Source organism: Triturus cristatus, chromosome 9, assembly GCF_964204655.1.
Source record: "Triturus cristatus chromosome 9, aTriCri1.1, whole genome shotgun sequence".
NCBI classification, from domain to species: Eukaryota; Metazoa; Chordata; class Amphibia; order Caudata; family Salamandridae; genus Triturus; species Triturus cristatus.
In genome coordinates, this window is record NC_140592.1 from 803,899,649 (window position 1) to 803,923,022 (window position 23,374).

At 45.5% G+C, this 23,374-nt stretch overlaps 1 protein-coding gene across 1 annotated transcript in view; it reads left to right on the forward strand.

Annotated features, from left to right (window-relative positions):
- The first annotated feature begins 5,311 nt into the window (after positions 1-5,311).
- The window catches only part of LOC146798869 (nesprin-2-like), a 194,839-nt gene continuing 176,776 nt past the window's right edge, over positions 5,312-23,374 (forward strand). The window contains exons 1-3 of the mRNA XM_085626205.1: positions 5,312-5,532; positions 14,583-14,741; positions 18,876-19,042. Coding sequence (XP_085482331.1) covers positions 5,371-5,532; positions 14,583-14,741; positions 18,876-19,042 — 488 coding nt within the window. The 5' untranslated portion in view covers positions 5,312-5,370. The remainder of the gene's footprint in view (positions 5,533-14,582; positions 14,742-18,875; positions 19,043-23,374) is intronic.

Sequence of the window (23,374 nt, forward strand, 5' to 3'; positions counted from 1 at the left end):
CTAGTGGAATATATGTTTATTGCCCATATTGCTGGATCAGGAATGGCTTTATTATATATAGTATGTGCAGTAGAAAACGAGCATTACCCGTGACAATGTGCACTGCATAGTTTGGGAAACCATTCCGAAAGGCAAATTTGCAGGAAAGATTTAAGAAAGCATTGGAGAGACATAAAGACCACCAGTCCCATATTTGAAGTAAGACCACTTCCTCTTCTAGTACAAAAAGGCACACTACTCAGTCTTTAGCTCATGTGTTCTTTCGTTACAATGGGAAATTGTGTAAACAAATATCCTTGATTCAATGAGATAAACTTAAGAATGTTAAATTAATTTTTGACAGTTTAAACAAGCATTGGCAAAGCCAAAAGATTTCGCATACATGACAGCGACAGCTATTGGCTTTCCCGGTGTATTTTAGCAATGTTGTACAGTAGCGTGGAGTGGCATGGCGTAGAGAGGCTTGGAATGGCATTGAGTCAAGTAGCGTAAAGTAGAGTGGAATAGAGTGGTGTACAGGGGAGTGGAGTAGTGTTAAGTGGTATAGAGTAGAGTAGAGTGAAGTGGCCTGGTATTGAGTGGCATAGAGTAGAGTGCAGATGATTGGAGTGGATTGTCATAGAGTGGAGTGGAGTAGACTAGAGTGGTGTAGAGTGGAGTGGAGTAGAGTGAGGTACAGTAAAGTGGAATAGGGTACAGTGGCATAAGTAGAGTAGAGTGGCGTAGATTAAGGTGGCATTCTGTGGAGTGGGGAAGAGTGGCATAGAGGGCCACTGAGTGGAGTGGCGTTGAGTGACATAGAGTAAAGTGGAATGGCATAGAGTAGTGTGGACTGGCTTAGTGTGCAATAGCGTAAAGTACAGTGGTGCAGAGTTAAGAGCAGTGGTTTAGAGTAGCGTGGTGTATATGCACTGGGGTACAGTGGTGCGGAGTAGAGTGGTGTAAACTGCAGTGGCATAGAGTGCAGTGACATAGTGAAGAGTGGTGCAAAGTAGAGTGGCATAGAGTGCAGTGATGTTGAGTGGAGTGGCGTAGAGTGCAGTAGCATAGAGTAGAGTTATGCACAGTGGATTGGCGTACAGTGCAGTGGCATAGGGTGCAATGGTGCAAAGTATAGCTGAGTGGCTTAGAGTGCACTGGTGCAGAGTAGCATGCAGCAGCGTGGAATGCAGTGACCTAGAGGACAGTGATGCAGAGGAGAGTACAGTGGGGTAGAGTGCAGTGGGGTAGAGTAGAGTGTTGCTGAGAAGTGTGCAGTAGACTGCAGTGGTGAAGAGCAGAGTGCCATATAGTGCAATGGTGTAGAGTAGAGTGCAGTGGCGTAAAGTAGAGTAATGCAGAGGAGAGTAGCCTACAGTGCAGTGGCCCAGAGTCGACTGGTGTTAAGTGCAGTGGCATAGAGTGGCCAGTATAGAGTGCAGTGGCATAGAGTATAATGATGCAGAGTAGAGCGCAGTGGCATACAGTAGAGTGCAGTGGTGTAGAGTACAAGGTAGGGAGTGGGAGGAAAAACAAGTAACATGGAAGGGGTACGGTTGGGAGGGAAAAGAAACTACATGGACGGGGATAGAGACAGTCTGAAAACACAAACAGTCACATGCAATGCTTGAACACAAAGAAAAAACAAGCATTGGCATAGCCAATAGGTCTCGCCTATTGGTACCTTATAAGTGTTTAGCCATGCAACAGTTGCATAACTAAATACTTATAAGGTCCCAAATGCGAGACCTATTGGCTATGCCAAGCGGCCGTGCGGCCACGAAAGTGATCACGATCACGATCAAATATCAAAGCGGCCGCGAAAGTGAAAGTAATCGCGGGAAAGCGCGTCTTGCGCGCCCGCGCACATGCACTGTAGCTCTAGGGTGGCCTGGTAGCACTTTTTGGAGCCCTCTCAATAAGTCTTGCCAGACCAGCGCATGCGCTGGGTCAGGCGAGACCTAAAAAGCTCCAAATACAGGGCAAGTGAATGACACAAGTACTTGGTCCATGCTCCAGGGATAGGTTAAACAGAAGAAGAGGACATGACACCCACATGCTGTGACAATTGGGAGCAAGAGAAATGAGAGAGATGCTGAAGCTAACAAATATTAAGCAATGGGCGGGCTATAAGCCCACTGTATGTCAACCACAGGTTCAACTACTTCCTAGGCTTGCTTCAAATGTGTGGTTGAAAGGATGATGCTGCCTATGTGGGGAAAAAACTGGCCGCAACCATGAATTTAGAAAGCAGGGTAGATACGTGCAACGCAAAAACATGGATGCGGTGTGGGGCGCATTGTTGTATACGCCGCTGTGAATTTCGGTCCCATCACTTTTTTTAGGCCTTCTCCTGGTTACTGCTTCACTGTTTTGCCCCGGTACAACACTTCAGTTTGTAATATCTGGTTTGCTCTATTCCTATTACTCAGGCAAGCAGTAAATAAGGGTGTTGTCTACGCCAGTGGTTCCCAAACTTTTGACTCCTGAGGACCCCACTGAGTCACCACTGGAACTCGGGGACCCCCAAGCAATTTGTATGATTTAAATTTCGAACGTTAAAACAGTAATTCGATTAAAATAAACACGTGTGCACACAAAACAAGTACTCAAAATACTAAGGATTTTAGGCGCATATTTACAAACCCCTACCACCATGGAAACATCACTTTTTGTAACGTTCGCGTGCTGATAGGGGCTTTGCCTGATTTACAAGGCAGCGGTAAGCCACTTAATATGGCTTAACGCTGCCTTGTAAATAAGGCCCCCTTTCGCGCAATGCTTAGCGTGAAAGGGCTGGGTAGTGGGTTTTGCAGTGGGCATTCCACCGCAAAACCCATTGATTTTGATGCTGCCCCCTATTCACGGGGCAGCGTAAATAGGAGGCAGCGCCAAAATTAACACCAGGGAAAACCAGGTCTTAACTTGGCGAAACGAGGAGGAATGCTTTATTTCTCCTCATTTTTGCTTTTTCCATGTGTGCTGCCTTGTGCAGCACACATGGAAAAAGCAAAAAGCCTTGGATTGTTTATGTTCAGGAAGTTGACCCTTCCTGCACATAAACAATCATTAAAAAAATTGCATTTTGTAACTTCCATGTGTGCTGCATTAAGCAGCACACACACAAGTGACAAAACCCCATTTCAAGATTGTTTATGTGCAGGAAGGGGGGACCTTCCTTTACATAAACAATCTTCCCCTGCACACAGACACCCTCGCACTGTGTTGCAAGAGTGCCTGCGTTGGCGCTACACTGCTAAGTGTAGCACCAGCACAGGGCAAAATGTAGGGCTGCACCATATTCTTGTAAATATGGTGCAGCCCTGCGTTTCTGAAGTGGCGGTGCGTGTCGTTAAGCCACAGAGGCTAACGACACGCTCCACCACTTCTTTTGTAAATATCCCCCTTAGTAATTTATATTGAAAGAATTTGCAAACTAAAATTTTAATGGGAAGGTTGGTGCTGCATCTCTGTGAATGGTTGGTTTTATTTCGCAGTACGAGGCTCCTACTCTTCCCAGGGCCAGACTGGAAACCCAAAGCAGCCCTGGCAAATGTTTTCAGACCAGTCCTCATACGGTGCACACCAAGTGCATTGAGTGTGCCTGACCACTACAAAGGGGGCTTTGGGAGGCTCTCCCCCCAAAGAAATTTAGGAAACAATGGTGCAGTCTACAACACGTTTATCATTTTACATCACACACATATAGAGACATTTAATCATAAACATGTCATTTATACTGGTAGGCATTTTTAAAGAGTGCTTGGTCTGGAGAAGCACAAAAAACTCGGGATTCAGAACATAAGACAGTGGTTAGCATTGACTTTAACAATAAAAATTTATTTCCACCCTAATAAACCTTTTTAGCAGCATCGGGATAATGAAAGACAGGGAAAAAACATAAGTTACTAACTTGTACCATGCAGTTTGCAAGCAGCTCTTTGATGACAGTTTATAGGTCACTGTGCTAGATTACGGTTGTCACTTATGTACTGCACAGTAACAAAATAATCTTTGTGACAAAAGCAGTAACCCACTCGCCTATGCACATAAAATACTATTATTTAAAATTCACAGTACACGTTCTTTGCAATAGGCATATTAACCCTCTGTGCTACATTAGGTAACTCAAAGCTGCCACAGGACAAAACTCTCATCTCTCTCCAGCAGGTACATTAATCACTACTGTTATCTTGGCACTTTTATTGTTGCTGGAAAACTGCTAATTATACAAGTGCAGTGCTTTTTAAACTGCTGCCTGCGGACCCCCTGGGAAAGTGTCAGGGACCCCTGGGGGTCCCCGGACCACAGTTTGGGAAACACTGGTCTACGCTATAGTGAATTTTGTCAATCCCAGATGGTGCTGCTGGGCTGTGCTGTCGGTTAAAAACTAGAAAGGTTCCAATGGATTGGTACCGTTGTAATCTGAAGGAGTCAGTCCTACTTGTTACCATATTTCCCACAAACCACCGCGGCCCCATCACCCCGGCTGTCAATATGTTGGAGGGGCGGATGCGTCTGGGATGGTTTCTTAGGACAACTGCCTGGTCTCTTCTGTATTTCTCCTGCTCCAAGCCCTCTTTTATATAGAGAAAAAGAAGCAGAGAACTCTGGGTAGTTCTCAAGTTTAGGTGGAAAGCAGCTCCTGTATAGAGCACCCTCAACACCAGCGACACTCTAAATCTGCTCACCTCAAATGTCTGCCTTTCTGTCAAAGTCTTTAAGCGTAGGATTAGCCATCCACACCGAGATAGAAAGGGACAGAGTCTTTTGTCATTTCTACAGCTAAGTGTTTAAGCACAGGACTAGCACAGTTCTATCCACGCCGAGCTGCAGCATTGCGATCAGCGCTTTATATGGAAATAGAGAAGAGCAGGTGGTCTCCCAATAAATGTATTGCAGCAATGCTGAGACCCTTTCAAATTCAAGAAGTGCCGGACTCAGTAGCTGACAGCAGCTGCCCGTTTAAAGCACTGTTTGAGATGCCCATAGCCCTTTAATACGTAGTGGACGCATTGCCCTGCGGTTTGACTGGTCCAGGGGTCAGCATTTATAGTACAAATGAACCTCCAATCACGGAAAACTGCACACCGCTGAAACCCTTTCTGCTTTTAAACCGGCCGTAAAGTTAATTGAGCCAGATTAAAAACAACACAGAAAGGGCCTTAAGTAAGCGCGTTAAATACTGTTAAGTTGTTTCCCTCGTGTTATCCTTTAAGTTGCGTGTGTGTGTGTGTGTGTGTGTGTGTGTGTGTGTGCATGCATACTCTGCCCGCCCCCCGGCCGGCCCTCTCCTTCCCTCTCCCCTCCACCCTCCCCCATTGTACAGGGATTAAGCCACCGGTCTGGAAAGCGCTCGGAGCTGAACGTGTTGCATGTCCTTCCTCTTTGATGCAGGACCTGGGGCAGGCGCTGGCGGGCTGGACGCAGAGCCTGGGGGACGTGGGCGACATGAAGACGGACCTGAGCCAGTGCATCGTGGCCGAGGACGTGCTGGTGCTGAAGGAGCAGGTCGAGCACTTGCACGTGCAGTGGGAAGAGCTCTGCTTGAGGGTGAGTCGCCGCTCTGGCTGCACGGGTGGCTCTGTCGAGGGGTGGGCGGGGGAGGGGTGGGATGTGTCCAGGTCTCGGCAAACTTGCTTGTGAAGGTTAAATGTTTTGCTCTGGTGGATGGCACAGCGCGAACATTTCACAGGCCACTTTTGATAAACTCGTTTCTGATAGTCTCTTGTTTGCTTGAACACTTCCCACTCTCTGTAATGTATTGTTTCTGTCCATCTATGTGAGACTTTTGTGGTCAGGTGAGGCAGCTCGCGGCATGTGTAGACCTCTTAAAGAGAATCGGACATGTAGTGCGCGTTTTAGGTTTCTGTAATGTAAACGTCCTCGTCAGAGTGTGAACCAGTCATGTGAGACTCCCGCAATCAAGTTCAAGTGATGTGGGAATTAGACAGTGACGTCACCAACGTGACGAGGGCCGAATAGCATGAAACGTAAAAGAGCCGATGAGATTATCGCCACTCACGTCATAAACACAAATGCAAACCCATAAACGTGCGACTTCCCCAAAAGCCCGGAGTTTAAAGCCGGCCTAGAGCGTCCCCACCTTCCAGTTCCACACAGAGTCCACATTTTGTAGTGACTGTGGGGCTGTGACTCGTCGCCAGTGTCTGCGCCCTGAGGAGGAACGGCCCGCATGCACCACAGGAGGTGCAGAGGTGTGCGTCACACCCCTGTTGAGATGTGTTCAACTCTTGGCAAAGGCCGGCGGCGAGGCCGTCCCCCGGCTTGCAGGAGGTCCGGAGCTGGGAAAGCTGCCTCTGTTTCCGGAAGCTCTCCGCTTTTGAATTCCTCGGGCTGGCGAGCCGGAGGTCACTTGCGCAACTGCAACATAAACAGACGCAGCTGCTCCGGGCAAACGCTCCCTCCCAGGCTGCCTACTGTGCACTGTTGCCAAATCCAATTCGAAGGGAATGAAATAAACACAAGTGGCATCTAGATCACAAAACAACATGACCTTCGCGTGGACTCTTGCAACCTTCGGGAGATTTATGATTAAAAAAAAATCTATTGTGATAGAAGCCTTTCGAATTCGGCGTCACTTGAGCGGGTATTCCGGCGTGACTCCGGCATACCATGAAATTCAGAAATTCATCACTCCGTTGTAAGCCACTATTAATAATGCTGTACGTGGCTCTCCATCACGTACATGTTTATGTAGGGCGCGTTAACGCCACTGCACTTGCCTCCGAAATCAAAGAAATTGCGCCACAGGAGAAGCATTTCAATGATGCCTGAACCCACGCACGTCTTCTTTATTCATGCACTTTCAGACCTACTATGAATATTGCTTAAGTGGTAAGAACCGGCTCTATATGTTCTGGCACCCTTTGATTGAATATGTAAGACGGTGGTGTGGGCGCATTTTGGCCATCACCTCCAGATTACATGTCTTAATGCAGGAACGGCAAGGCTCGAACTTCAATCAGTGATAGCCCTGTTGAAAATGTTTGCAAGAATTTGTATTAAAGCACAGACACAATTCAGTATGTGTTGTGCTGCGTCTAAATGCCCGGAACACGTTGTACATACCACACGTGCCAATTCATCCGCAATTGGCGGGTGTCACTCTCCCCCCACCCCTTCTTTTCACCTGGAAACAAAATGCCTCTGTATACTTTTAATGGGGTCGCCCGCACTTCAAACCTACATCACCTTCCCAAAAAAGTGTTAATTCTCCGTTGGCTTCACTCTCATATGCCTGAGCCTGATCTCACCCACATTTTTGAGGCAAGAACTTGGCATAGACATTGAAGCACCTTCAAATGCACCATGTACATGGACCATGGGGCTTTGGCCGAGGCCTCTCTGTGGCATTGAATAGCAGTCTGCAGTCAGCTGTGAGCCTATAACTCATTCTCCAACTCCAGCAATAGGTATGTTGTGTCCAGCACAAGTGTTTCATATGTTGTCTCCCACAACCTACATCTCCCATTCCCCTCTTCAGTGCTCTTTGTTATTGAAGACTGTCAGGCCTCTTTGTAGCTCACAAATGCCAAGGTCCTGACATCGGGTTAAAGCAAACCTCCCAATGTATCCCTTTCAGGAGTCACAGTCCGCATTGCGATACTTTGTGTTTCAGCGTATTTGAGGAATCTTACAATTGTATCCTTCTCAAATGTTCACTATCTTCTGTTATCGGATAACCTTACTTTTCTGCCAATTCTGAAAAACATTTTAGCGCCAACGTGGGCATTTGGTGCACCACTCAATTCAGCTGAAAGGCAAAAAAAAGCCAACAATACAACCTCTGAGCAGATTAAAAGTTTGCACTTTGGTACCATGTAGGGGAAGTCCTTTGAAAACAATCTCAGTGCAAGGCTTGTTTCTGAGCTATAGTGCATCTCGTTCATTTCTAATTCCTGCAACTTTCTGGAAATTTTAGTCCATCATGCTCTTTGTGTTGCAGTTCATCAAGGTAAAGGGATTGCTATTCGTAAAGTCGCACCATCGAAGAGCTACCACAGTGTGATAAATTACGCCTCAGAAGAGTTGAATCAAAAGTAATTCCCCGAATATGGACCGTTTTTTAGAGGGATTAGGAACAGGTCCTAGAAACGAATGCCTCCAGGCTGATGATTAGTTATAGGAGTGATCACCTACTGTCAGAATCAAAGTTTAATGAGAACTGATTGTCAACCAGTATGGAAGACAAGCCGGAAAATTAGAGTGGTCCTGTTGCAGATTATCGTCAAGCCTGAGCACGGCCTGGCCACCATTAGCATTCAGTGTGAACTAAGCCCAATAATTGATCATTTGGGACATTGGAGAGGCATAAATGTTAAACAGTGTGAGGCTCAATGAGGAAGCTTGTGGTACTCCACATGATGAGGTTTTGATGGTCGGGCTGAAAGCAGTCGTGGCTGCTGCCTGGCAGCAGCAGTGGGGCGGGAAGTGGAGGGGGGATCACTATTGAGAAATAAAAAATCACTTACTTCCTGGCCACCGCCTCTCCTGCTTCTTCTTCCTGTGAGAAACAGGAAGCACCAGGGCTCCCTCAGCCAATCACAATGCTGCAATGCACATGACACGGTGCTCAGTCAGGGGCTGTAGGGGTGGGCATGTTCTCCATGCAGGCTGTAATGCAGCCTGCATAGAGAAGGGGGAAAGTGTGCCTGACTCGTGTGGGCAGCACAAGAGGGACAACCAAGCAGTAATTGCGCACTTAAGAGGTTGCCCCACTCCTCCCCTCATGGAAGCTGCCGCAACCGGTGACAAAAATAAAATGATAACATTAGTTATCATTTTATTTTTTCCTTTCTTTTCCTGCTCCGAGGCAGTGGGACAGCGCTTATCCGTCTTAGCAGAGGAGCCACCACTGGTGGGAAGGGGCAAATAGATTGCCTGAGTGTTGAATGAGAAAAAGGATGAAATCCAAGCCAAGGCTCGGTTTTGGAGGCCAAATTCAACTAGATAAGAAAGTAAAAGGTGTGTAGTAGGGTGTCAAAAGCCACAGATAGGTCCAAGATCCGTACTGTTACTAGATTTCATGAGAACTGGACTAGGATCTGTGACTATCTCAGTCAAAACTGCAATTAGAAATGTTTTTGTTGCTGTGGACACCATGAGAGGCACTCATTTGACATGTTTGGCAAAGGCAACATATATCACATGACAACACAATGCTAACCATAGTGTTTGCATTTGTAAACCGATATTAAAATAAAAGTAACTCCAGACTCTGAGTTACAAATCCAAGATGGCTGCTTTTCAGAAAATTGTAAGCAATCTTCTCCAGTGAACCACTGTGTTCCCCATTTAAGTTTCAAGATCCAGCTACAATTTAAATATTGATGAACTCCATTGAAGGAGGAACGTTATTCTCCCAAATCCACTGTACCCTGCTTAATAATGACCAAGATAGACTAGCACCCCTTGAAGTTGTACAGGAAACAGATATGGGACCTCTAGACAAAGACGACTGCAGGGAGACTAAAATGGTGGCACAAACATTGGCAATTTCAGCCCAAACTTATGCTAATACAATGTAATTACCTGCATAAGATATATCATGCTCCCGAAAGGACCTGGCGACTGGCAAGATGGCCCTCCATCATTCCCAAGCTGTCAGGCCGACAAAGGGGACTTTTATCACTTAGCCTAGACCTGCTCAGCAATACCAAAATACTGATCCTCTATTGCTAAAACCTTGGCTGAGCTAACGCATGACCAGTGACTACTTTCTCCAAGGTAATGCCAATGGGGATAATGGAGGAGGAGGGGCTTCCCAGGCATATTAAAAAATCTGAAAGGATTAGGATGTCTAGTTTCTTAAAGGGATACAGCCAGACACTGGCTGTCACCATGCCACCTGCTGGGCATGAATGGCAATGGGAGAATAAACAGATGTGCCATATTAGAGAGACCATTTTGCGAGAACATAAACATACAAAGTTATGAGCACCTTGGGTTACATATTTTGGCCTTGATGTTTAACGTGTAACTTTTTTTGTTGAATTTTTGGTTTCTGTGATAGACAAGTGTGTCATTTTACGATTTATACATGATGTGAGGATGTGTAGTTCCAAGTGTCTTTTATTGTTTGCTGCATTTAAATCAACAAAAAGAATTGTGAAAAGTTTCAAGTTCCATGGAGCCAGCTGTCAAAATATTTTTTAACCAACTCATGTTAAAGTAGATACATTTCTTGGGTAATTTCCCAAAACCCGTTGTGTAGTATCTTGCTATCCAAAAAACATCTAACTTGAGGGAAACATCTGACTGCAAAACAAATTTGTGAAGTTCTTTTTGTTAACCATTATCAAAAATCGTCTTGGAGTTATTCTCTGCTTCGCTATGCACAGAGCTGAATTGCATCGGAGATTTTATGTTGACTAAATGTAGTTACTTAACTTTGCCATTTTCAGTTCTACAACTTAAATTTGCAAAAGTATGTTACCAATTACGTTAGACTTATTTTTTGCGTAGTGTAAATTCTGTTGTTTCAAAGTGGTGTTCACAAATGAAAAGACTGTAAGTTGTTTGCAATGTTTGCTGTAAACCAGAAAGTTCAGAAGTCTTTCTGAAAAATGTGTATCATGAGACCAAACGAATAACTTTCCGTACATATGTTTTATGTTTTTTACTAGGGTAGGAGCGAATAGCACAGTGAGCCAAGGACAGCTGTTGCGAACATGACAAAGGCAGAAAGGCGCCTGTAGTACTGAAAGATACACAAAGGAGTTAAACATTTATGCAGTGCTCACTGAAGCGGATTAGCAGTTAGAGGCCGCCATTGTTAGCAGGTGCCCATGCAGGGCAGAAGGCTGAACACAAAAAGGCAGGGCCTTACGCCAGGGTCTGGAGAGTCCAGAAATGTGGCTGCTGACAAAAGCAATAAGTTAATTTGTCTTTTTTAAAAAATTTATTTCAGAGGAGCATTAAAGCATTTTCACAGTGGCCATTTATTTCCAAATCTCTCTTTCTCGTCCATCCACATTATTGAGTACTTTGGGTGTATCGGAAGGCTCTTAATGGGAAATCATGCAACAGATGCAGTCCAGGCCTGCCATCTGCGCGTGGCGGCATCAAGCCGTGAAAGTATGCAGAGGTCAGATTAGAGGACTGAAAGGTGGCTTGAATGCAAGTTCCTGCATTATGGTTCCGTTTAGGAGATTACTAAAATATGTTCATGATATGAGGATCTATTCTAGGGGTGTGCAAAATTAATGTAATTTACTTTCGTGGAATTGCGTGAAATTTCTGGAAGATTATATGTAATTACGCAAAATGCGAATTCGCCGTTTAGCACTATATTTTAGCAGAAGATGCATTGACCGAGGACGCCATTTGCCTAAAAACAAACATAGGGCAAAAAAACACAAGTAACAGCTTCTCGCGTTCCAGCCGCTCATATTATTCACACATTCTCTCTGTCAAATTTAGAAATGTTTGCGTTTACGAGCATAATTCGACATTCTTGAAATTAGGTGAATTGGGCATAATAAAGTTAACTTTCGCCCAGGCTTGGTGTGTTCTGTTTTTAAGTGCTCACAAACCTTTTCAGTTGAGAACTCGAAAACATAAAGCACATTAGTACATCACCAGCACAAATTCAAGTAGTACACAAAGGTGGTGAGGATAAATATTGAATAAAAAAGAAACAGCCACACACACAGGACTATCTGGAGTCTGTTAATCTCATTCGTCATCCAGGTAGAACTGATTTATGTGACTTAGCCTGATAAAGGATGGAAAGTTTCAAGATTGCCTTAGTCTAGAAACAGGTCTGAAACCTCCAAGAATGCAGAATCTAGATATCATGATGTGTCTCAATCTGGAGAAAGATAAGCACGTAACGTCCATGCCTATCTTGAAGTCCCAACACTGGCTCCAGAGGAACCAAAGAATGAAATTTACAATATTGCATACCTTTCAAAATACTTTCTGAGATAAGGGTCGCAACTCTTAATAGAAGCCAGACCTAGGGTAGGTTGCTGCTTGGAATTTGCAAGCAAACCGAACTGCTTTGACATGCTATAACGAAGTTGTGCAGAAGAATCATCATAGAATGACCAGTAGGGTAAAGCATCATGTGCTTTTGAATACATTTGAACTATTTCTGAGAACACAACAAAATGAATGAGAAATTCCTTAAAACTGGTCTTTTTCCACAGTATTTTGGTTGCTACCGCAACATAGACACCAGTATGGGCTGGATCCATTGTCCAATATTGCACACACTTTAGATTCCATGAGTGCATACCAACAAAGCACATGCCTCTACATTCTCCAAACAGCAGTCTCCGAGGACTAGTTTCTATGTCAGCTTGAAATACCTAGTGGTATAATATTGACACATCCATGGGGTAAAAACTGGCAGTATCTCAGATAAGTGTTCTGAAGACTCCATGAGACAAATGTTTTTGGCTATAGAAAGTGTTTAAATACTTAGCCATTGTTGTACCTGAAAAGCAGAATACTTTGAGTACCAGCCTTACAATAAATGTAACCATGGAATTGGCTGGAACAGCAGAGGGTGGGAATGGAAATATGGACTGGAATAGACCCAACTTCAAAAACAGCAACTCTGTAGGAACCGCAATACCGTAAGAGCCAAGTGACTTACCAGAAGACAAGCTGAGCAAGAGCGGGTGGTTGAGGCTGCAACCTCCCTCCGTAACACACAGCATCATCTTTTGAGTGGTCACACAACAGAGCTGACTCTGAAGAGCTCTGATCTGGGCACGGTGCAGAGGGTGACTTGCAGTGCCCTCTACTCACAGCTAGGAAAGCAGGCGACCTATGAAAACTTTTCTGTGATCGAAGACACAAACAAGTGGGACCCAGACTGATGTGGACTTAGGTGAAATTACGAAAAGGAGCATGAGCTTGGCGACATGGTGGAGAAGGATCAACAAAGCTGGTTGACTCCAATAAACTTTTGGTATGGTAAATGTTGGGGGTATACAGGTGGGCAGGAGAGAAATGTAAGTTCTGAGCAGCCCCCTCTCAGAACTCTCTTGACTATAGGAACCACGGGAGACCAGACTATATTTCTATTTGTTACAGTTCATTGGACGGATGGCTGTTGTCACTTTGACCTGGGGAGCGGGAGTTGAGGGAGGTATATATCTAACAGTCCAGTTTCACTTCTTGCATACACGGTGTGTGGAACAGGGAAACATAATCCACTATTCTGACCAGGGAATACTTTCAACTAAATCAGCACACAACTGTGCAGGAGAGTATAGAATGGGAAGATTTTAAAGTGTTGGTTCCTGGCTATTGCCTGAGCCAAAGGTGGGGATCGATATTCCCTGAATTACAACTGGCCCCAATTGCAGTGACGAGGTTGGACATTAGATGGGAGGCAGATATGCTCAAATACTTGTGGGTTAAACTCCACTGTAATGACACAGACAACTAGATAGGGGAATCTGGGAGGTACATTGTGGGCTCTACCGGGAGGTGTTGGTTTTTGGCGTACACTCAAACTGCCCAGATCGCGTTATTGAAAATGACAGTGCTCCTGCGCGTACTTTACTATTATGCAATCCTTCCGACCTGGAAGCCTCAAAGTTGGTTTGGAGCCTTAAATGTACTCTTTAGGGATTGATATGGGATAGATTATGACATAGAGTGTCTCTGCGTCTACTACAATGGCTGATACGAGCTGGGGGATAAGGGTCCTGGATATCAAAATGTACTACTTAGCTGCTCAGGTGCAGTGGCTGGCCATGTGGCTTGTGAAATTGAATGTCACAGAAATAAGGGAAAATGGAGAGAAGGCTCAGATAGAGATGTTGATCCTGCTCTTGTTGGGCATACGCACACAGACACACCACCAACCTAGGCTCATCAAAAATTGCAATGCACTGCTGGAAATGCAGTCAAGAAAACCTGCAGCAGCCCTTATTCGCCCCAACATTACCCCTAATTGTACTGAGTAAACGGCGAAAAACTCACCAAGCCTATACAAATAATTCTACAGGTCGATGAGTTGTGTGCTGCCATGCTATCAGTTGACTCACTGGAGGCCAGAGTCATCTCACAGAAAGGATGAAGACTAGCTTGAAATCACATGAAATCAGTGACTACTGTTCAGGGTTTGGTTTAACACATCTGTGTTCCAAGAGCATTACTAGACATTTAATGCAGCGGGAGTGGAAGATCTGACACTCTGGTGGTCAGGTGTATGATGTCTCTGGGCATCACTGGAGGCTGATGGGTACTGAAAAAAAAGAATCCCAAGAAATAGGCAAACATTTATCTCGTGATTTTTTAGGAGAAAAACAACTATATTTAAAAATAATTGTAAAAATGTGTGTAGTGGTTGCTACTGCTTTTTGCTTTTAGAAGTGCATCCGATTTTGTAAGCACCATCGTTAGCAAGATATATTTTTGATAAGATAACTAAAATGCAAAACATTTGATAATCCAGAAGTGAAAATTTGCATCCTTATTTATGAAATATGTGTTAAATTGGCACTGTTTGGAAGCTTTGCTCACTGTTTTATTTATACATCCTCTAAATACATTTGTGATCAGTCATTGCATGTGTCGAGATTTCCTGGCTCCTGTTAATTGTGGTCTTATTGCAGGTGTCTTTGCGAAAACAGGAGTTAGAGGATAGACTCAATGCCTGGACTGTGTTCAATGAAAAGAATAAAGAGCTATGTGAGTGGCTGACTCAGATGGAAAGCCAAGTGTCGCAGACAGCGGATGTCAACATAGAAGAAATGATTGAAAAGTTGCAAAAGGTAAATATGAATGCTTTGGTCTTCTCACTTGCTCAGAAGGAGTGGTTCAGTAACCCATGTACCATTTTAGGGGTTCATACATAAGAGTGTAAACATATTTATACCAATTTTATAATTGTTCACAAGTGATAGGCAGATCTTATTTAGGAAACCTTATGGGTGTCCAAAATGGACAGTCTGACACATTTTGTGGGCATTCAGAGTGTATGGCGAAACACACCTGCCGTTCTACAGATGTTCAGTTGAACTGTCTAATTGCATCTCTGCCCTCTTAGTAGTTTAAAAAGTAAACAGTCATATCGCCTTGCTATCATTTTATAGGTGTTCAAAGAGGATAGCAAAATCATGTTTGGAAGTTTTGTGAGCGTCCAGACAGGATATTTAAATACAATTTTTGCCACTTTAAGGGTTTTTAAGTGGTAGTGTAATTGCAGTCCTAACATTTTAATGACATTCCAAAGTGATGGTAGAATTTAATTAATTCTTACTATTTTAATTAATTTAAAAAATGGAAGTATCCCATCAAGAGTTAGATTTATTGTATCCCTGCAAATTTAAATACCAACCACAATTCAAGTGTTAAAATGGAAAGGTGTTACTAGATTCCTTCAGTCATTTTTATGGTTATTCACAATGCATCACACTTTTGCCATTTCAGGCCAGTTAAGGCAGGATAAGCTAATCACACTTGTGCAGTTTTCTGGATGTTTGAAAGTTCGTAGTCTAACCACCATCATCTGTCCATTTTATAAATATTCACAAGTGATGACCATGTCACATTTGTGACACTTTGTGTTTTTTCAGATGAGATAATCAAACTACATCATTGTCATTTAATGCACTTTCAAATGGGCTCACATTACTTCTGTCATCTTATGTATATTCACAAGACAAGCCATTTCCTATATGTTTTTAATGTATTATTGCTTGATAACTACTTTAGAAACATATCAGTAATAGAAATTCAAGATTGCGAATAAATCGACATTAACACATTTAAATCTGTGAATATAACACCGCAGGCATTTCATCCATATTCGTTAATGATTTTGCATATTCACCATAGTCATTTATTTGGAAATATACACATCCAAGAAAATTGAATACTCACTATAAATTAGTTTGAAAATCAAATGGAATACTATACTATCTACTTGGCATGTATCTACCAATACTGTTTAGTAATTTAATACCCTCTGGCAAATCTTTTCAAAGCCTTTCCAGCTTTCCAGTATTAAGTTCTAGCTGGTGTTGCTTGACTTCTTGGGCCTTCGTCTAGAATATAAGATTGATGATGCTAAAGTTGTATGCAGCATAGACCACTCTTCATTGTATTTTTTAAAGAGTTTTTTAAAGACCTCCTATATTTCTTTTTTCTGCTATGGAGTTCGACTACCACTGGCCTGTTAGAGGTTCTCTTTCTACACAGTGATCTCTTCTACATCTCTTGAGTCCTTATATGAAACCCACACCTGTTGTTAAGTCATTTGCGATCTGGTATGTGTTTGTTTTTCTATATTGATCATTAATACCAAGTGGCATTATAGTAACTCCTAACACATTGCTGCATCATAAGCCCTGAATTCAACAATGAACTCCGATTGTGGTTTTATTTGTGGTGTGTATATATAGGTGCCGATTAGGATCCTGGAAAAACCGGGTACAAACCGTCGGTCGGAGCGTTTTCTCCGTCCGACTCGTACCCGGGACAAAAACATTACAAACATGGAAGTACGATTCGCACGGAAACACCATTTCCGTACGAGTCGTACAAAACACCGACCGACGAAAATATACATACGAATGTGATCCGGGAATACTCCGACGTGACGTCGGGACGCTTTCAGGCAGCGTTTCATGACCCAGGAAGTACGAATCGAACCGACATTAGTCCGGACGGCAATATTTTTACGGCACCCAAAAAGTGCCGGAAAAGCGAAGTACGCCGTGAAACGACCAGATTAGGGGGCCCGGTACGCGCCGTACCCCCCCCCCAGCCCCCGTGAGTACGCGTCGAACCCCCACCCGTGTATGTACACCTGTGTACGTACGAGTTGAACCCCCTGTGTATGTACACCCGTGTACGTACGAGTCGAACCCCCACCCGTGTATGTACACCCGTGTACGTACGAGTCGAACCCCCCCATGTATGTACAGAGTCGAACCCCCACCCGTGTATGTACGGTGCGTACCCGTGTATGTACGGTGCGTACCCCCAGCGCTACGCGCTGGGGTTACGCACCGTACGTACACAGGTGGGGGTTCGACTCGTACGTACACGGTGGTACATACACGGGGGTTCGACTCGTACGTACATGGGTGTACATACAGGGGGGGGTTCGACTCGTACGTACACGGGTGTACATACACAGGGGGGTTGACTCGTACGTACACGGGTGTACATACACGGGGGGTTCGACTCGTACGTACACGGGTGTACATACTCGGGTGGGGGTTCGACTCGTACGTACACGGGTGTACAAACACGGGTGGGGGTTCGACTCGTACGTACGGGGGCTGGGGGGGTGGTTCGGTGCGTATGTGGGCACATGTCTCCATGGTTGCTATGGGAGTTCGGTGCAGACGGTGTTTTTTCCATACGGTTGTGACATCGGACGCACGGGATGGATCGTAGTTGCGCGGTCAGACTTCACTTTTCACGTTTGTACGGTAAATCGTCCGGGGACGTGTCGGACACATTTTCCGACCCGAGGACGTGTGGGGAATTATTCCCAATGCGATTCGTATGGAGTTTTTCCCATGCGAATCGTACTTGGCAGTTTGTACGGCACTTGTACGATTCGTATGGTAAAAAGAACGGATACGAGTCGTACGGGGAACATTTTTCCAGGATCCTAATCGGCACCATAATGTCTGTAGGGTTCTCAAGTGACATTTTTTGATTGGTACATGCATAATATATATTGGGTGCAAGACCTACGAGCACACTCCTTTTATCACTCGTTATATTTCAAACACACTCTAGTACTTAAGAGTAGATGGTGCTTTAAATTGCCAATGGGTGTTTCCTTTGCACCCTCTCAATAGCCAAAGCTGTAGTGGAGGTTATTGTAAGCACTCATGCATTCATTTCCTCCACTGTAATTAATTACATTCTTCAAGCACCGAAGGCTTTTGTTGCCTGCCCAAAATTCATGCCATGTTAGTGAGGTCATTGTGGAGGAGTAAATAAAAAAGTGATAACCACTTATATAAGACCTTGGATAAACACACCAGAATACCTTGATGTGAAAATTGAACTAAATGCATTATTTTCCAAATGCATTTTTCAAAAGTACATAATTTGGAATTTAGTTCACAAAACACTCGAATGTGTGAGAATATTCTGAAGAGCACTACACAGCAGAAGGGTCTCTATGGAGCAAGTGACCAAACCAAATGCTTGCCACTCTCTAACTTCAAACAAAACACAATGCGGTACGCATGGTAGAGTGATAAGGTGTATGCCTGTATTCAAGAAAAATATTTTTTATTTAGGTCGAGAACCCTCAACCACCCTAAAGTGGCATGCTTCACCATGGGGTCCCTCCTCACAGCAGGACAAATGGTGTGGGCTACAGCTCTCTTCTATAGAGAGGATCTCTTGAGGTGTTTTGTTGACACAGTGCTTATGAATCCTAGTGAAGATAGTGGTATGAGTGAGAAATACAAAGTACTAGACCTATATGAGTGAAGTGAATTACAGCTGCCTCTTGGTAAGCAAAATCAAAATGTTATTCTGATGCCTCTAAGTGGTAGAGTAAAACCATAAAAAGGGGGTAAAAAAGACTGTCTACAATGTCATCTTTACTGAACTATCAATGAACTTTACAACCCAGTCGGTAAATGATATGTAATAATAGTCTTCCTGCCCCCACCTGCAGTTAATCTGTCTCCTGGAGTTCTGGGATAGGTGTTGAGTGGGAAATGTGTTCTTTTGCTGTCTATGGCTAAATGGTCGAAGCCCTCCCTTGGTGCACTGTATCTTCCACCTTTAACAAGCTTGTGTTCAACCATGACATGTTAAAAATGATTAGTTCTCAACTTCCACAACAAATTTATATTAAAAACTACATCAATTTGCAAAGTGAGTACTATCTAACTTGATTTGGGATTGATTGATGTCTTTGTCAGGACTGCGTTGAAGAAATAAATGTGTTCAGTGAAAATAAACTGCATTTGAAACAAATGGGAGACCAACTTATCATGGCCAGTAACCAGACGAGATCTACAGAGATTGACAACAAGCTCAGCAAAATCAATGATCGCTGGCAGCATCTTTTCGATGTCATTGGAGGAAGGTAAGCAAATGCTTATTGCGGTATCTTTCTTTGTGATTGCTGGTTGAGCAAAGTCCTCTTCTTTCACACTCATGGTTAATTGGATATAACACAGATGGGAAGGCCCTTAATCCTCTCGAGGCCCCGGACTAAGGAGCAAATGTTTTTCTTTGTTATTGGCCAGAACAGAAGCGGGCACTCACCTAAGTTACCTTTTTTACGCTTGTGACAAATCAGAGTATGTGGGCATTATCGGGTGGTTGCCACTTATTTCCAGTGTGACCTTGCTGTAAAGTTTTGCACTCAGTGATAGTGAATGTTATATATTTTTTACAATAATTACCTTGAATGCTATATTGTCAGGAAAGCCATAACGTTGCTAGGGTGAATGTTGACAGACACAACAAGACATACTCAATGGGTCTAACGGAGGTACAATGATGCCTTATTGAGAGTTTATTGATTGCAGGTTGTTCAGTATTGACCCCAGAATTCAAAGGTGGATTATTCCCCAAAAAAATTGGGGTGCAATGCTTTTTGTGAATCTGGGGGTTCAAGTAAGAGAGGGCAATGGCTGGAAAAGAGGCACCAAATTGTTTTCTGAAATTCTGTGTTGTAAATGGAGATTGGTGTGAAAAACACAATGGAAAACCACCGAGTTGGCTCCATTGTCCAGTGAAAGGTATGAGTTCCCCAACAACACTTAAGCATATCTCAGCCTGGTAAAGTAGTACTACTTTAAAAAACCATCCAAACCCACATGAAAGAAAATAAAAGCAGCTTCTGAAGTGTGTTTCGTTGTTGTTAGAACTCATTTGACAAGGATATCTAAGCTTGGATGTGAGCATTGCCCCCAACTTAAGTAAACCAAAGTGTTTAAAAGCTCAGATTGAATTATACATGATCCAGAACAGAAAAATGAACGCTGTGGATGCTCTGATATTTAGCAGATAGCAATGCAAGTGAAATGCTTATGTTTACAAGTGAAATTCTATTTTGTTCACTCATTGCCTGTTGAAGTCAATTTTCCAGTTGTAACAGAGAATACGTTATGAAGAACACATCATGTACCTTAAGAAAGTCCTAACCGACAGAATTCAAACAAGAGTCCCACAGAACCATTTCATGTTAAGATGTTGTAGGAACGCAGTAAGGTTCTAATTTTTGGCAGAACACTTTTTATTGAATAAACAGAAATATGAAAATGAGGCCACATACTAAAACTAGCTCACATTTCAGTAGAAGTCAACACAATATGCAAATTCACGTTCTTAAGTTTGAAGCATTCTCGATGGAGCTTCTTTGAAGCAGTCACCCTGTGTTTTATTTGGATGTTCTTCCCTCAGGGCAGCACGAGTTCTCTGCTACCTTGTGGGAAGCGCATTCAACATAGTAGGCTGCATGTTCCCTGTTCGAAGGAGCGCTGTGGCACAAACAAGAAAATTGTACCCATATCATAATAGGTTCCCAGCGACTGCAGCACAGCTTTATTTGCTACAAAGGCTATACATTACCACCACAGGTGATGTTGGTAAATATACTATGAACCTGGGTCTTCTTCCTTCCCCCTGAAAATATCAAGTCCATTTTTTAACCAGTCTCATTAAGCCGCTATCTGATAGAGACGTCTAGCCGCAGATTCCTTACCGTAGAATCCTCCACAGGTGCCAGACTGGATCTGGAAATTCCCCCAGCAGTACCCCAGCACGTCGGCAAAGGGCGTTGTGCGACTCCGCACACCAGCGTCCATATAAGCCATAAATCTCTACTAGTCTTCTTTTTCCCCATACTCCTGTTTGATTAATTGGCTACCTTTATGACTACACTGTATATCCTCACGATGCACTGTTTGATGACCTCCCTTCGTAAAAGCAAGGGGACATCTCCTGCACACAGCAAGCATATGGACTTGATGTCATGATAAACGAGACAGCAGAAATCTCTGTAAAGCTGAAGAGAGGTCCTTACTGTGCCTTAGACAACGTTATTTCATGATGTCATGCTGTACACAGTAAATAAGTTGAAAACATGTCAATAAACAGAAGTTAAAATAAAAAAGTCTCTACCAGATAAGTTGTTATTGAAGGTAGCTAACTTGTTCTTTGCATTGATTCTAAATACTCCCAGTTGCGAGCAGGGGAAAAATACATAAAGTGATTGCCCAAGGGAACACAATTTGGCCAAATGATAGTCCAGTACAATAACTGTGCCTCCTAGTTCCATTTTTCTAACTAGACCTTAGTCCACAACTGGGGTGGTATTGATTGTCATGATACCTTGTTTGCCTGGACTTCGCCGTGGGCTGTTCCCTGCACCTGTGGTGTTTTTCTTCTGCCGCAGCTCCTCGCCGGACCCGCTCCGCGGGTCCCGCTTCGCGGTGTGGAGAGAGGCGCCTTGAGCATAGAGGGGCTCTGATCTTGGACACCGGACTCTGGGCTTTGGCAGGCAAGTACAGGGCTGCGAGCGGACCCGCAGGGACTCCAACTCCCAGGAGCCCCTGCGTGAGGTCAACCCACAACACCTGGGTCGCTCTCCCTGACTGCCACGCCCCCGCCCTAGCACTTGAAAGCAGCCCCCTTCCTGATCGACGTGGGATACCTTGTTTGCCTGGACTTCGCCGTGGGCTGTTCCCTGCACCTGTGGTGTTTTTCTTCTGCCACAGCTCCTCGCCGGACCCGCTCCGCGGGTCCCGCTTCGCGGTGTGGAGAGAGGCGCCTTGAGCATAGAGGGGCTCTGATCTTGGACACCGGACTCTGGGCTTTGGCAGGCAAGTACAGGGCTGCGAGCGGACCCGCAGGGACTCCAACTCCCAGGAGCCCCTGCGTGAGGTCAACCCACAACACCTGGGTCGCTCTCCCTGACTGCCACGCCCCCGCCCTAGCACTTGAAAGCAGCCCCCTTCCTGATCGACGTGGGATACCTTGTTTGCCTGGACTTCGCCGTGGGCTGTTCCCTGCACCTGTGGTGTTTTTCTTCTGCCGCAGCTCCTCGCCGGACCCGCTCCGCGGGTCCCGCTTCGCGGTGTGGAGAGAGGCGCCTTGAGCATAGAGGGGCTCTGATCTTGGACACCGGACTCTGGGCTTTGGCAGGCAAGTACAGGGCTGCGAGCGGACCCGCAGGGACTCCAACTCCCAGGAGCCCCTGCGTGAGGTCAACCCACAACACCTGGGTCGCTCTCCCTGACTGCCACGCCCCCGCCCTAGCACTTGAAAGCAGCCCCCTTCCTGATCGACGTGGGATACCTTGTTTGCCTGGACTTCGCCGTGGGCTGTTCCCTGCACCTGTGGTGTTTTTCTTCTGCCGCAGCTCCTCGCCGGACCCGCTCCGCGGGTCCCGCTTCGCGGTGTGGAGAGAGGCGCCTTGAGCATAGAGGGGCTCTGATCTTGGACACCGGACTCTGGGCTTTGGCAGGCAAGTACAGGGCTGCGAGCGGACCCGCAGGGACTCCAACTCCCAGGAGCCCCTGCGTGAGGTCAACCCACAACACCTGGGTCGCTCTCCCTGACTGCCACGCCCCCGCCCTAGCGCTTGAAAGCAGCCCCCTTCCTGATCGACGTGGGATACCTTGTTTGCCTGGACTTCGCCGTGGGCTGTTCCCTGCACCTGTGGTGTTTTTCTTCTGCCGCAGCTCCTCGCCGGACCCGCTCCGCGGGTCCCGCTTCGCGGTGTGGAGAGAGGCGCCTTGAGCATAGAGGGGCTCTGATCTTGGACACCGGACTCTGGGCTTTGGCAGGCAAGTACAGGGCTGCGAGCGGACCCGCAGGGACTCCAACTCCCAGGAGCCCCTGCGTGAGGTCAACCCACAACACCTGGGTCGCTCTCCCTGACTGCCACGCCCCCGCCCTAGCACTTGAAAGCAGCCCCCTTCCTGATCGACGTGGGATACCTTGTTTGCCTGGACTTCGCCGTGGGCTGTTCCCTGCACCTGTGGTGTTTTTCTTCTGCCGCAGCTCCTCGCCGGACCCGCTCCGCGGGTCCCGCTTCGCGGTGTGGAGAGAGGCGCCTTGAGCATAGAGGGGCTCTGATCTTGGACACCGGACTCTGGGCTTTGGCAGGCAAGTACAGGGCTGCGAGCGGACCCGCAGGGACTCCAACTCCCAGGAGCCCCTGCGTGAGGTCAACCCACAACACCTGGGTCGCTCTCCCTGTCTGCCACGCCCCCGCCCTAGCACTTGAAAGCAGCCCCCTTCCTGATCGACGTGGGATACCTTGTTTGCCTGGACTTCGCCGTGGGCTGTTCCCTGCACCTGTGGTGTTTTTCTTCTGCCGCAGCTCCTCGCCGGACCCGCTCCGCGGGTCCCGCTTCGCGGTGTGGAGAGAGGCGCCTTGAGCATAGAGGGGCTCTGATCTTGG